A 16486-nucleotide genomic window follows, 5' to 3' on the forward strand; every position below is an offset into this window, starting at 1 on the left:
AATTCCTATAGGGTCCAAATAAAACACACAATACAATCAAATAGAAGAGACGATACGCACCTGAGCCATACTAGTGGAGTTGGAATCTAATTACATTTATTAAATATAAGTTGACATTATTTAATATTACACATAATATTACATATTAATAGTACATATATAATAATGATGTACATTTCAACATGTTGCGATAAACTGTACGAGTTTATGGAATTATTAAGCCGGTATGTTATCGTGGATAAATAGTTACAATGTTATCCTCTCTTCAGAACATAAATAATGACTGTCATCATCATAGAGCTCATTCTCTTTCTATGATCATGATTGTAGGCTACGAATCGTAGCTCCTCGGCTACCCTCGGCTTTCTCCGTAAACCCTCGGCTTTCTCCGGGCTGTGTGTTGAGTCTCCGCCCCTCTGCGTTCCGCCTGTGTTGTTCGGGGACAGACAGCCCTTCAGTGTGAAGATGGCGGCGGCCCCGCTGTACTGTGTCTGCCGGCAGCCCTACGACGTGAGCCGGTTTATGATCGAATGCGACATCTGTAACGACTGGTTCCACGGCAGGTAAGGAGCCGACATATTGCTTTAATATCATTTGGGAAAATGACACCGGTGCGTCTATGTCTTATTATAATAATCCCCTTCGGAAAGTCAAGGCGTGTATGTGTTGCGGTGTCTGTGTTGGTCTCTCTGTGTGTGAGCGACATCTGATGTGAGCGCACTAGACAGATCGGGGTCCTTTATTGTTAGATAGTTGCGTTGGTTTAGATTCACCCGGTTACATTGTAACATCATCTGATCATGCGGTGGTTGGCATTTATTAGTGAAACATTTGCGGTTGTTGTTGTTGTTGTTTTGTAAACACAGACGTTTCTGGCAAAAGAAATCACAAAATGACCTGCTATAAGCTATTGAACAACATTTTATTATCACACTACCCCTATGGCAGATGATGGGGTCACTTTAATATGGACAGGCCAGTTGATTCAGTATCTTCCAGCAGGTAAAGTTGCTCGCATGTCATCATGCCTTGTGCGGGTCTGTGGATGTTGATCTGACACATTTTCTGAAGTTCCTGTTCCTAGCCCAGCTGATCATAAAAATATATATTATTATAATAATCCAGCAAGCGAATGAACTGCTCATTCATATAGCCTACAAACGATTTTTCTACCCTGTCAGCTCCCTTTACTCCATGCAGTTCCTTGTGTACGGGGGGGTGTCCTCGGGGGTCCGGGGGGCTATTGAGCTAACAATAGACCGAAACAGAGGTGAGAGGAATTGGGGAGTTTTGATTTGTCCTCTTGTCCTGTTCGTTGTAGGAAGATGAACACATCAAAGAGACACTTTGGTTGTTGGCTTGATTATCAATCATAATCAGTGATCATTATCAACAAACATACAGGGGGTGTTTGAGTGTGTTGGGTTTGACAACATGACCCAGCTGAAGTCGGGAATTTAAAATTTAAATGCCAGCAGCTGTGAACAAAGATCGGCACATGGCGAGAGTCTAGCGGTGGAAATAGGAAACACTTTTTAAAGGGAAATATGCCATATTATATCTTGACTGGCGTGTCTTTCAAATACATCATCATTTCATCAAGGAAAAGCGTCAAGTCACATGACCATAATTCATAATTCCCAGTTGGCACAAAAATTAATGCTAAATGCGTAGACTCTCTTGCTTCAGCAGTGACTACACATTCCCAAATTGCATTCCAATTTCTCCACTCTAAATTAAAACATTTGTCATCGGATTAGGGTTAATAGCCTAGGGTTTAGTGTACTGGCTTATTCCAAGTTTGTTGATATTGTCATCTTACAGATATCAGTTATCACAGTTACAAAAAGTAATGCTAAATGCGTAGACTCTCTTGCTTCAGCAGTGACTACACATTCCCAAATTGCATTCCAATTTTTCCTCTCTAAATTAAAACATTTGTCATCGGATTAGAGTTAATAGCCTAGGCTTTATATTTTATCTTTTAAATATACTTTTTTCCTCCAGGGAGCCGTATACAACATCATGGCATAGGGACTGCGGATGAAAACTAGCTTTCGGGCTAACTCTGGCGTATTTACAATTTATTTTTGTTTTATTAATATGCACTGTCCCTTGAATAAATAAATGAATCAAAGCGAATCAAAGCTTAGTGTACTGGCTCATTCCAAGTTTGTTGATATTGTCATCTTACAGATATCAGTTATCACAGTTAAGGAAGTTCAAATAAAGCCCCGGCTTGTGCATATCACAGACATGGTACACACACACACACACACACACACACACACACACACACACACACACACACACACGCTCACACAGTCACTGCACATTCTGTCCACTGTGATGTTTTCTGCAAAAGCGAAACATAAACATTTAGTTTGCCCTGAGACAGTAGGGCTTATGCAACGCTGCAGTGTGGTGCCATGCCAGAAACGGAGCCAAGAAATTCCAGCCTGGCCTCTCTGCCCGCCTGCTTGTTGACAGGGAGAGGCATGAATGTCTGCACTGAAATCCTGATTGTTTCCTCATTAACAAACAGTGTGAGCAAGCTCAGGATTCACTCACTGTAGAGTGAGCATGTCACGGGAGGGTCCGCCTAGTGTGGATGGGTGGGTGTGGGGTGTACACCCTTGCATGTGTTCACTGTTCATGCCCGTATATGCGTGCACAAACATGTGTTTCGAGAAGACTCTCAACAAAGGTATTGTGGTGTGAGGGGGGTCTTGTGTCTCTCCGTAACCCTGTCTATCCCCTGCGCCCCCCAGGCCCGGATGGCTCCCTCCCCGGCATGGGAAAATACTTGGGCCCATTTGCATCCCATTCTGACGGGGTTGAGCTGTGCAGTGTTGCCTTGCCTGAGCGTCTGTATGTTCTCTCTCCATTGTTGGGGGGCCCCCTTGTCGTCTGCTGTCACAGTGCTGCCTGCCACCAATGGGATTATGCCGTCTAGCCAGCCGGTAGGCTGTGTTATTATCAGGCAGTGAGCAGCAGCACTGTGTGTGTGTGTGTGTGTGTGTGTGTGTGTGTCTGTGTGCGCGTGCGTGTGTGCACGTGTGTGTGTGTGTGTGTGTGTGTGTGTGTGTGTGTGTGTGTGTGGTTCAAGCAGTGATCAGCAGCACAGAAGGATAGTTTGGGGGCTGGGGGAGCTGCTGGGAGGACAGTGTTCTGGAGGATTAGAAGCCTCTTTGATATTCATGCTAAATGTTCATATTATGCTCACTGTGATGTGTGACCATGCTATACTGTTCAAACCCTTAATGCAGCCTGGAACTTTCTTCAGTGGTTTTGATGAAATTGAAAGTCTCCATGTGGTCTCTCTGTTTAGCCAGTTCTTGATATTCAGGTTTGTGTGTCTGTGTGACACGTGCGAGCGAGCACGCCCCTGCATGTGTGTTTGTGTGTGTGAGCGCATGTGTGTGTGTGTGTGTGTGTGTGTGTGTGTGATGGAGCGCAGTGCGTGTGCGCGAGCACAGTGCATGCTTTCTTACAGGCTTACATGTGACTGGGGGAAGACTGATTGCAGCTCCACTGGCCTTGGGCAAGTTGAAACCTCCATCTATCAATGTCCTTCCAGGATGAAAAATGCTGAAGAGAGATGGATTGCTATTGTGATTCCGCCTAAAGTTTTAGTGGGATTGGTCTGATTGTTTAAGGAACTTGATGTATGTTGTCATTATGCTCTCTTAGCTCAGAGACAAGGAAGGGATACTTTAAGCTCATGAGATGAGTGATGAGGCCTACCACTGAATGACCCAGAATTGTCGTGTGTGTGTGTGTGTGTATGTGTGTGTCTGTGTCTGTGTCTGTGTGTGTGGTATGTTTCTATGTAGATTGCTTGACCTCTAATCATTCAGTTTAGCTCAGCCCTTCAAATCCCAGTAATTGGTTTTGTGAGTCCATGTATTACAGTAGCCTATCTGCTGTCTTTCTTAATCAGAGAGATCATATGAATCACGGGCAGATCAATGGAGACTAAAGGGGAGACGTCATTCATCATTAGATTTATTGTCCCGTTACGTTTTATGAACGAAGTAGCTTACTTAAGTATAGATTAGCACTGACCACAGTCAATTGCATTAATGACTCAGTGAACACACGGTTTCAAAAGACTAAACAGCCTTTAGTAGGCTACAGGCACAAGTCTCGGGAGAACTTCTGAGAGGAAATCTGTTGCTGCCTACCTCAACTTAGAAATTGGAAATTGGCTATCCATGGTCAGTAAAGCATGATCTGATAATCAAGCCTCCGGTCCTTTAACTCCTCCTCTTTCTTGGCAGGGAATGAGTAGCCTAAAGGTTTTCACGTGTCAAACTCTCGACCCTGTCAGAAATTCGACGTACCGGCTCTGGTGTTTCTCTCTCTGCCCTAATTTCGTTGTAGCCCCCTTTGGTGGGTTTTTCTGGCATTTATGGAACAGCAAACCGAAGACACCCTCCAGCACTAGTTGAAGTGCAGCCTAAATGTTAGGACGACGTAGGCCTTCTGGTATGTTACATGCAAGGGTTTTTTGTGTCATGAAACAGCAGATTGAAGATGCTGAGGCCCAAGTCCAGTTGAAGCGTAACCTGAAGGTTAGAGCATATAGACTATGGTATATTGCAATGAAAGGGTTTGTGTGTGTGTGTGTGTGTTTCTGTGTGTGTGTGTGTGTGTGTGTGTGTGTGTGTGTGTGTGTGTGTGTCTGCTTGGCTTCTGCCACAGGAAGTTGCCTCTGACAGACGGGACACTGGCCTTGTCAGCAGAAGAGCTCAGAGGCCGGGGGGGGGGGGCATTTCCTCTGGTGTGGGGGCGACAACATCCTCTACTCATTATTCTCCATGGCTCTTAAGTAGCCTAGCCTGTGTTGAGAAAAACCTCTGACCCAGCCGGCATACTAACAAAGTGAGACACAAACCGGGGACGAGGAGAGGAAGACTTGGTTTATCTTTCCTGTCCTCCCCTCCGCTGCTGTCGTTTCCTGCCGCCTCTCCACCTCTTGTGTCTCGAGTCTTTTGTGAGCAGCAGTTGTGTTGTTCCCAGAGACACTCGGGCCCTCAGGGTGAGTGGTGTTAATTAATCACAACGTTCGAAGGTCAAGTTAGTGATTGAAGACGATGAAGTTCGGAGGTCACAGCCAGGTGCACCACCACCTTGACTTTTCCAGCTCGAATTCCATGGTTTCCATGGTTTCCATGGTTTCCATCACGTGCGATGGTGGGAATCTGATCCGGGACAGAGGAAGTCTGTGTCACAGGGGTAGGATAGATAGAGGCCCCTGGTGGGGAAACTGATTGAGTTATCTGTCGGTAGTTCTGAGGATGTTCTCTGAGGAAGAAAGACAACTTCTCGACCACCTCACCGGTGTGAAATCCTTGACGGTCGAGTAGGCTATTGAAAACAGGTCATTATGACGGACCCACTGTTGTGTTTATCGAGTTGTATTTTTACTTTATTTTTATTTACGTGAGGAGTAGAGCCAACGGGTTCTAAAGCACTAAAGCGTTCTCCCAACATCATGATTTACAACTGTCGCCAACACGCCACACCAACCAGGCGGTCTGGTATGAATGGTGCTGAGTGAGTGTGATCTCAGGCAACGGGGCTGCAGCATCTTTGGTCTCTGTTGGACGGATGTGAGCAGACAATGTTGTTGACCGGAGGAACTGAGCGCGGCGCTGCCAGGATGTCTGCCGTCGCCATGGAGACACCTTTGTTGTGCCACCAGGCTAGGTGAAGTGCAGGGCAGCCTCTGATAGATGGCCTTTATATGGTGGAATGGCTCCTCACTATGCAGTGAATATTATATGGTTGAATGCCAGGCAGACCAGGCTAACATCACAGGCTGGGGATAATGGCTAGGCTACTGGTGTTTCATAGGTTAAGTCAATCTAAACGGGTGAGTGCAAAGTCAACACGACGAGTGCCCGCCCTCTAACCCATGCTTTCCAGGATTATCTTTGGTAAAAATCTGACAGAAACTATCCACTTCCTTTTAGACTAGAAGTCTGTCAGAGCCTAATTATCAATGGCCAGAGAACTTGTCTGCAGGTTTACTGCTGTTGAGACAAATGACCTATTTCCCTCTATTGTCTACCCAGATTTGTTGCACCCCTGGATCGACACAATGAACCTTTAGATCTGACTAATGAACATCACACACACACACACACACACACACACACACACACACACACACACACACACTCTCACACTCGGTCCCCATTGTCTTCTCTTCATGTGCGATCACTGGAGCATTGCGTCTGCAGCCAGGGGCCAACAGTCGTTGTTTGTCTGTTTTCCTGCTCCCTCTCTCTCTGATGGAGACGGCCGTACTTGAGGGAGTCTTTCAAATTTATTCTAATGTGATTATCTACCATAACCACCTCTCACCCTGATATTAAACCCAGGCCTATAGCCTAATACTGGGCAATTCCACGGTAACAGAATGATGCTGGGGGACAATCACCAAAATATTAGATTCAATTATATATGCAGAAATACTGGGGTGTTATCTTTCATATGATAACTTGAGTTGAAAATATCTCTTTTGGTTGTTGAGCTACAGTAAGTGAAGTGGATTTACTTCCAGTAACAGAATGATGATATGGGGCCCTACATGCTGATGTAGCTAAAAGGGGTAAACAAAGGTAGACATATACAATAGACACTTTCATTATAGTAATGTATTATTATATCAATTTACATATAATATTTAATGGGATTTTTTTTTTTTAAATCACCAAACACAAGGAACATAAATCTGTCTGTGAAACTCTTGATTTCAAGTGTGTCTTTTTCTTAATTTTGCCTTAGGTCTTGGCAGGAAAAAAATGATATGGAAAAAAATTCAATCAAGTAGGCCTATGCCACGTGTAGACACACACACAGACACTCAATCTGCTCCTAGTTTGCCTCAGAGAATGCCTCTGCAAAAATGAAAATGTTCTTTATGGCCTGCAACCAGTCTGGGAAGAATCTTAAGTCTTATGGACATCACACACCATATGTCAGTGCGCTTTTAATTATGAAGATGAATATGGAGATGTCCTTTTTGTAGAAGTCTACTCGCACTTACACATACCAGAAGTCTAGCATGTATTGGAGCGTGAGAAACAGTGGTTTGTAACTACTAGCCTACTACTACAGCTTCTACTGGCCCATGGCTAGTCAATATGAACAGTGAAGTCGACCAAGCTTAGTCAGTCTGAAGAATGAAGTTGTTCACCCTGTTTTACAAGCTTATTAAAGTCAGGTGCTGTTTTTGAGGATGAAAGACGCAGTATGTATGGCAGACAAGTGTTCGTCATTCAGTGATCTGTGCTATGATTTATTGTAGTTCATCACCGAAAAAGGTTTGCTGCTCACACATGTAAGTGAAGCCAAACAGCACCAACCTACTCTGAGCCAGCAGTCGCGTGTGAGCGAACTGAGACATAGAACATACAACTGATTGAGTCCTCCCTCTAGCTCTGAGTTGCTAACATAGTTAGCATGCTTACCGGAGAAGTGAAAAAAAAAGATGTGTGTCGATTTGATGGCAGACAGGATGTCTGCTCAGTGTGATCATTCATCTGACACAAAGGACCCGGAAGAGAGTGATTAGCGTCTAAACATATGTAAACATGATAAGTGGGCATGAATGTAACCAACTACTAGCCTATCATCAGTCAACCCAGTATACAAATCAGTCTGTCTTGAAACCCCTCTGGGGTGGGTTTGCCACGCGTGTCTGTAGAACTTGGTAATATGATAGGCCTATTATAAATAATATGATTAATGATTAATTCATTTTTTAAAAATCCGCGTTAAGGTTTCCAAACGAACCGTGATCGTTAACGCATTAACATTGACAGCGCTATTTTTTTTACCCATTGCGCCTTACATACACCTCTGTCACAGGATGATGATCCAGAGGATGCACATGTGCCTGAGAGAGCAAGCCGGACCCCCCAGGAGTGGCAAATAACTCTGGGTTTCATGGATGGGGGAGTCAGGTGGTAACCATGGCGCCAGGAAAGAAAGAGCTAATCTCAACTCTGGAAAGCGCCATTACATTTCTGACACGCTCCGCGCTTTGTTTTCATGTGCAGCCTGGCTCTCAGACGCGCCTGTCTTGCTGATGTTGCGAGCTGTGTTGTTTGGCTTCATTCTTCCTCCACTCACACAAGCCAAGCTGCATGACATCACACAGAGCAAGTTGCATCATTCCCACTCGAATCGGCCTATGTGAAGAGAAGAGGAGAGAAAACAAAGGAAGAATACCAGCATAGCCTAGTAACAGAAACATGTTATCAGCCTGGTAACAGAAGCACGTCACTGCTGTAGCTCCAGTTGGTGGAAATGCAAAGCTGTGTTTGCCCCTTTGTTTCCCCTCAGCGTTCACAGTAAGGTCTGGGAGTGAGTTGGGGGGCAGAAAGAGGGAAAGTGTGTCCCAAACAGCCTGTCCCAAATGCATTTGTTCACACTCTCCCTCTCCCTTCCAGCCCTCTCTTTCATCTCTGTTAGCCACGCCGGCCTAGTTGGTGACAAATTCGTCTTCCCCTTTTTCTTCCGTCCTTCACCCTAGAGTGAGATTAGTTACAGAGAATCAGGATTGAGCCTGGGGTTTTCCCCAGTGCTTTCCCCAACAGCAGCTGTAGGCCCACTTCACTCCACCAACCAGCCCTGCAACGTCCTACAACGAGGTCAAGAATCCCTATCAACATGACACGGCTTCCGGAGTGTTGGCCTTGGCCCGGCTCTGCCCTGGCGGTGAGGCTGGTGTTTCCTGAGAGTAGTGGCCTCATCATCATTAGCCTACTCTCTGGGTCTGAACAATGGGAGCTGTGAGTCCCAATTAGCTCCGTGTCCCTCACACTCACTTCGCGGAGTGACTGGAAGTGGCGGAGTGTAAGAATAGAGGGCCCACTGTTCTGATTCGTGACGACGGGCTGCAGAGGTGACGTAAGCTGGGTCGGAGGGCAGGCGGGCAGGCAGGCAAAGGGACGGGGAGAAGGGGTGGGCGGGAGTGGGACGGTGTCACGGTCAGTTCCGGTTGCGGAGGGTTCTCTCTCAGAGCCAGACATTCTCAACCCACCCACCCGCGCCCGCACACATACAGACACCACCGACACTGTACGATTGACCAGTGTTCCGTCACACAGTCTATGACACTGTGCTTTGTTGTTTCTTTTTTGATGTTGCTGCTGGCAACTGACACGAGTAGTGTCGATACCATCAAACAACTCTCTTGTTACAACGCCGTAGCAGTATTAGAAGCCGTTCTCTATAAGGATGTCGGGTTAATCAATTAAAACAAGATTGTGTGCGTGCGTGCGCGTACAGTACGTGGCAATTGGGAGCGGAGAAGCCTAGCCGACATCCCAGAGGAAGCTTCTGTAATGATAATGGTTTTGTTTTGTTTACAGCCTCCCCTTGTTTCCTGTAATTACGCCTCAGATCAAAGCAGATAGCGTCTCCAGCAGATCAGGTCCCTCCTCCCCGCTGCCGAGGCTCTCTGAGAAGTTGAATCTGGTGGTGTTTGCTTTTCAGGCCTCTGTTGCTGCTACGCTCCTCCCCTCTTTAACCCGTGGCACCCTCCTCCTCTCCCTCCTCTCCCTCCCCTCCCTTCACACAGCAGTGTCCCCCCCGCCCACCCTCTTTGATGTGGACACCTCGACTGCTGCTCTAGTGGGGATGTCCTGCTTTCTGGTTCCCACACTCTGTGGCTTCATGGATGCTTGCCTGCCTGCCTGCCTGCCCTCCCTAGCCCCCTCCCTGACCCCCCCCCCGCCCCCCCCATCCTGCCCCAGGCTAGGCCAAACACAACCCACACATCTGGAGCCACGACTGAGCCCGTGTCTGAGGTTAAACCACAACCCATGTCATTCCCAGGGCATGTGGGGAGACAAATTCATCTCAGTCGTTTCTTGCACCTCAGCATTGGGCTTAGCGTATGTATACAGTAGTAAAGAACATCGCCAGACAGATGTGGAATCCACTATGTTTGTTGTGACTTTGCAGTGTCCTGTTTTCTAACACAGTCCATTTGAGATGTGTTATCTCTAGTGAACTGGAAAAAGAAGAGAACGCACACCGCAGAAAACTTAGGCTAGCTGCTGGCGACGGAGCTTAAGACTTGACAACGGCTCCGGCCGAAACCGACACTTTTGCATCTGGAACTAGAGTGTGCGTGCGGCTTCTACTTCCTCTCTAGTGAACTGTCATGACTGGCAGAGCAGCCCGAGTCCCCCTCCAGTGTTGTGAATGAAAGGCTCCTAGTATAGCATGGTTTAATGCATGCTATGCTAGCTCTCCCTGCTCTGACAGGGAGAATAATAGACCTACTCACTCTGCTGCTGAGTAGCTGTTAGAACCAGGTCTGAGCTAAGGAGGGGGCAGAAGTAGTCCTAGTGTTTAACTTCCCCTGGCAGCCGTTTCCATCGCCAAAGCCAAAAAAACACTCTCGAGATCATTACTCCACCGACTGATGAGGCTCTATGAAGCAATGTGCAAGGTTGCCCTAGAGGACCGCGTTTGATATGTTAAATGGGGCCTTTTTTTTGTTTCATAACCTCCTTGCCAATATTGTCGAAAGTTGATTGTAAGACTTAACGTTCCAAAAAATGGAAGAAAACAGTGATAACATAATCGGAAAGCTGACGTCCGTCCACGATGTCCTTATTTGACGTTTGGGGTTGGTTGAACTGCAGGATAAATGAAAAGGAAGTGAGCTGAAAGCCTTTATATAGCTTCCTGATGTGATTTGGAAAACCGTTCCTTTTAGATTTGGATTCCCCGCATTCCTCAGCTAAATACAGCGCAGGAGTTCAAAGACAGCAGCTTTGAAACATCCTCCATCGCCCCCTACTACAGAAGGTTGTCGACGTGCTGCTTTCAGTTAGATCACCGTCCAGCTGGGTTTTGAGGGAGAGTGGGGTATTCGCAGCAGCTATTTGTTAATTGACGTAGTAGTACATTGAAAGTTTTAACCTACCGTTGACCGTGGGAATTGATGGAAAATGAAACATGGAATGAAAAAAGTTGGGAATGTTTTTCTCGAACTGTGTGCATCTACCCAGCTCTCAACAGCACCACACGACAGAGTCTCAGTCCGTTACTTGCTTAATGATGTCATGTAATAGATAGACTATCTTCTTGGCATGTTCAATAGCTCATGCACCAGAGCGTCAGGTTATTATTATGATGACTCGAGACTGATTTTTCCTCCCCCTATTTCTCGTCCCTCTCCAGCTGTGTCCAAGTGGAGGAGCACCATGCTGTGGACATTGATGTCTACCACTGTCCCAACTGTGACGCCTCACACGGACCTTCCTTGAGTAAGTAGTACCAAACACTCTGTCTCTCTGTCGTCCACGTTCTATCTCTGTTCCACAGACTCTGTCTCTCTGCCGTAAAACATATTTATATTATTTTACATTTATTTTAATTTATAGTGTACACTGCAAAAAGTAAATCCAAGTAAGATTAAATATCTTAAACCAAAGCGATATATGCTTGTTTTTTGTCGGACTACACACATTTTAAGATATTTTTTACTTGTTTTAAGAAAATCTTGGCAAGTGTTTTGTAGCTATTTTTTCTTGTTCTGTCGGCATGATAATTGATAAATGATGCTTATTTTAAGTAATATTCCCTAATTTTATTTGCAGTGTACAGACCCACTTCACAGCATCTAGCCGTGTTGCCTCTTAGCCTCACACAGCCTACGTAATTTGTTGACCTCATTTTTTGCTATTCTCTTTTAAATTATTAATTTATATATCGTTGTTTTTCTGTGTCCTATGCACCAACCTCACCAAGTCAATTTCCTGTATGTGCAAATAACAGAATTCGGATTCGGATTCATACACATTCTATCTCTGTTCCACACACTCTCTCTCTCTCTCGCTCTGTCTCTCTCACATCCCAACTGTGATGTCTCACTTAAACCCTCCTTAAGTAAAGTACCACACACACACTCCATCTCCTCGACTGCCATACACTCATCTCCATGCTCCGCACCCTCTCTCTATCTCCTGTGTCTGCCACACACTCATAGTCCCCCTGTGGTACACCAGCGTGGCTGATTAATTGCTGGTTTGGGAATAGTTGGCTCTCTAGACCCCTACCCCCCATCCCCTCCATCTCTCTCTCTCTCTCTTTCTCCCTTCCTCTCTCTCTCTCCCTCCCTCCACCCCCATCCCCTCCATCTCTCTCTGTGATCTAAAGTGGGCCTGCCCTCTGAGAGCGTGCGGACCATACGGGCGCGGGCATTATTAGGGTAATTGAATGATAGTGTAATCATCAAATTGACATTGAACACGGCCCCCTCGTATCCGTCCTGCTGGAGAGAGAGGAGGTTTGGTTTTATGGGCTTGTGAAATGGTTTATGGAGACCCGTCCATAACTCAGGCTCCATGCTACTGTCCTCAAACACTCAAAGGAGCCAACGCAAACCCTGTGTGCAGTCTCCGTCTCCGGCTCCGCCGCAATCTCTTGAGTCTCTATGGGCTGGTTTCCCGGACCCCAGTTAAAACCCCAGGCCCCCTGGACGAAAACCACACTTTATATTGAGATTCGAAATACAATAGCCTGCTTTTTTGGTCCAGGAATAGACTTAACCCTAATTTACACTATCGTTCAGAGTTTAGGGGTGTACTAGGCTGTCCTGGTTATGCGTCGCCGTCTACCACAGTTTGCTGAAACCGTGCTGGAACGGACAGTGGGAAAGGAAAGAACTCGAGCTAGCGCAGTATGGTTCGGCTTTGCCGTGTGCGAAGCCCCATGTAGGCTTTAATCTGGGTCTCCCTTTGTTCCTTCTCTCTCCACAGTGAAAAAGCGTGTCAACTGGCACCGGCACGACTACACAGAGCCTGATGACGGGAGTCGGCCTGTGCAGGCGGGGACGTCCGTGTTCGTACGAGAGCTGCAGACCAGGAGCTTCCCCAGGTACTGATGGGGGGTGTGGGGGTGTATGTGGGGGCGGGGGGGGGGGGGGGGGACATGGTGCCGCCACCCACTGGTGTGCCTGACATCCCCCTGACGAAACCACAGCCGCGCGCGCGTACACACACACACACACACACACACACACACACACACACACACGACACGACACACGCTAGTAGTCCCCGGGTTCACACCCAGAGTTGAAAACCAGGCTGTTCCTTGTGTGATCAGGGTGTTGCACTGAGGCAGTGTGACCTGCTGCCCTTTAGTAGCTAATCACAATCAAAAGTCCTAATCAGCATTAAACATTGTATGGGTTAATCAGTGAAATAGCTGATTTTCTGTAGATGCAAAGCCGGTCATAGAAAACTGGTGCTTAGTCTATGAATAGTCTTAGTCTTAGTCTTGAATGTTGAATACATGAAGAATGGCATTTTTTTTTAATATACACTCACTCCGTTAATGCACCTCCTGCCTTAATGAATGAAATAGATGTGAATTGAAACAGAGACCACAACGTCTTTTTCCTTTGTGCTTTGAGGACCGTGAAGACTGCAGTCAAAATAATCAACACAGAACTGCCACAACTCAATAACATCTACAACACCACCCGCTGTATAAAGAAAGCTCAAAACATCATTAAAGACACCAGCCACCCTGCCTATGCACTATTCACACTCCTCCCGTCCCGAAAACGCTATAGAAGTATCAATTCACACACCACCCGTGAAATAGTTTCTTCCCACAGGCAGTCAGGTTGCTGAACAGCTGAACCATGCATGCGCACTGCACTTGGCACTTTACACCCTGCACTAAGCACTAAATTATACTGTATTGTTGTTTTGCTTGTATTGTGTTGTGGACTATGTTTGTTTGTGTGTGATACTACGGAGAGAGACGAGGCTGAAGAATTGTATGTATTAATACATATGACAATAAACTTGAACTTGATTGATTAATTGATTGATTGATTGAGAATGTTTATTTTGGTCCCTTATACAATACATAATACAGATATAAAAAATGTACACAGTCACAATGCGTAACACCAGGACCAAAAAAGTATAGGCTGAAGCCATGGCTTATTGCGCCTACCCTTGTTACATGTATGTTTTTTTTTGTTTTTTTGCAGTGGGGATGAGATCCTGGTCAGGATGCAGGGGCATCAGGTGACACAGAAGTACCTGGAGAAACAGGGCTTCCGCTACCCCATCGTGGTCCCACAGCTGGAGGGTCTGGGTCTCCAGCTCCCTCCCCCTAGCTTCTCTGTCAAGGATGTGGAGGAGTATGTTGGTAAGTGGCAAAGCCAGAATGCTAGGGGGGTTGGGGAGGAGGGGGGGGGGGGGCAGTAAATATGTTTTTGCAACATAATAATCTTCCCAGGAATACTTCAATAACCCATAACCGTCTAGGGGGCTGAGTTAGAGTGCCTCTGTTTGCCTCGTGCATTTCTGAATTTATTTTCAAACCGACCCAAACCATTATTAGTAAATGGGTTAGTGTGCTAATGTTCTTTTGTCTCAATGAACACATGCTCTCAACACTTGCTTCTGTATTCTATCATCTATCATTGACCAATGAGTGAGATGTTTAATGAGATGTTTGTTTAATGAGATGTGGCCTAGCTAGCTCGTGTCTCGTTGAGCCATTTAAATATTAATCCGTCCGTTAAGTGCTCGCCGTGTAACCGGCGTACGTTACTGGACCCCGGCGCACTCCGAGACCCTCTCAGGTGACAGAACCGTCGGGGTTGAGTGGGTCCGCCTTTTTACATCCCACGTTATTCGGCCAATAATGAAATAAGTGTCTAGATAAAAGTGGATTAGCTTACAGCGCAGTGTGGTCCGTCACCTCTCTCAGCTGTAGAGAGGCTGGTACTTATGGGATCCTGTTACCTCCTCTGGCCTGTACATTATCACATATCTCAGGTTCATGTTCTGCTACAGTTTTTTTTTTTTTTTTTTTTCTCTCCAAGTTCAAATTACGTTCACTCAGTTCCCTCTGCCTTCATCTTCCATACGCAGACGCACACACACACACACACACACACACATGCACACACATGCACTCTCACACACACACACACACACCCACACACACACACACACACACACACACACACAGTGGAGTGGATACAAAACTGCCTCACTTTGGTGGCTCAACACGAGAATTCGTCCATGTGTGCTGTGTGTCCTATTACCAAGGCCAGCAGGTGCCTAAAGTGTAGCACTTGCCATTGTCTCTCATATGGAAGTCATGGCATTGTGTCTCAAGGTTTTGTCTCTCGTGCTCCCAGTCAGGGTGTGGTGGTGAAAGTGGAGTGAGGAAGGAAGGGTTAAGGGTATGGTCTTAAGTGAGAAGGGTAAATGGACTGTACTTATATAGCGCCTTTATCCAAAGCGCTTTACAACGGCCTCTCGTTCACCTATTCACACACACATTCACACCCCAATGGCGGCAAGCTACCATGCAAGGCGCCGGCACGCTCACTGGGATTCAATTTGGGGTTCAGTGTCTTGCCCAAGGACACTTCGACATGATGTGGCCAGCCGGCGCTCGAACCGCCGATCTGCCAACCGTGCGATCATTAGACAGCCGCCCCGTAGGATCTGTGGCTGTGGAAACAAACTCGCTTTATACTCCGCTCTGTGTGGCTGAACAATAGGTCATTAGCACGAGTTCACCAACTTGTTTTCATGGCGGTTTTTTATCACACTTCGTTCTCCTAGCGAGAGCTGGAGAAGTCTTAATTAATTAATTAAGTCTGATTGGTCTCTAGGAGAACCAGGAAACTCCTTTTTGGATTGAAGCTTGTGGTTTATTGGGTTTTCAGCCTTTTGGTTTGGAGTTGTCGACCCGACGATGACATTGACACGATCCAGTCGTTCATAACTGTGTTCGTATGGACTCTGAAGGGACGGATCGGTTTACTTTTTTATGTAGGAAACTATTCTGTAACATTGTTTGAATATTTGTTTTTCGAAGTGTCCTATTGTGCTCATGACAACCCCAGCGTTCAACTCCCCAAGCCGGCATCCAACTACTTCATTTACCTCAGTGGGCACTCTGCCTGTCCGGGCCCCAGCAGGGACCTTGAAGTTAATTGGATCGAATGATATGTGTTTTCCAGAGGACCTCCGTCTCTCCATCGAGTCTCATGCCAAACCTGTTAGAAAAAGCAGCTTTTTGTCCCTCAGACAGTTTTTTGGAGCATGTTTTTAAAATCACACTTAACTTTCCCATTAAGCGCCTCAGATTCAGAGACTGTTCGGAGGCTAACGGGGACAAACGCCGCCTATTCTCTTAGGAAAGAAACGGTCTCCCGTCCCGTGGTCACTGAATGGAAAGATTGATGAAGGGACATAATTAGTGGTATTGGGACGATAAATATTCACCGGGTCATCGCCTGAGCCTGGAGGAGGGTGACTGGCTGGGGATTTATAGCCTCTACTTGTAGGTTATGGTCGTGGTCTGCGCTCAGTCACTCTTATACACACACACACGTACGCACACACACACACACACACCTCCATCTGTAAGCCTGCTCCTCTGGCTCAGCTCTCTCTGTGTG

The 16486-nt window shown here is 46.4% G+C and overlaps 1 protein-coding gene across 1 annotated transcript in view; it reads left to right on the forward strand.

The window, feature by feature from the left end:
- Window positions 1-465: 465 nt before the first annotated feature.
- The window catches only part of kdm7ab (lysine (K)-specific demethylase 7Ab), a gene marked incomplete at both ends in the record, with an annotated part of 30980 nt that continues 14959 nt past the window's right edge, over window positions 466-16486 (forward strand). Inside the window, 4 exons of the mRNA XM_080544737.1 lie at window positions 466-563; window positions 11218-11303; window positions 12798-12915; window positions 14048-14208. Coding sequence (XP_080400863.1) covers window positions 466-563; window positions 11218-11303; window positions 12798-12915; window positions 14048-14208 — 463 coding nt within the window. The remainder of the gene's footprint in view (window positions 564-11217; window positions 11304-12797; window positions 12916-14047; window positions 14209-16486) is intronic.

The sequence above is a fragment of the Nansenia antarctica genome (assembly GCF_963989245.1).
Source record: "Nansenia antarctica genome assembly, chromosome: 14".
NCBI classification, from domain to species: domain Eukaryota; kingdom Metazoa; phylum Chordata; class Actinopteri; order Argentiniformes; family Microstomatidae; genus Nansenia; species Nansenia antarctica.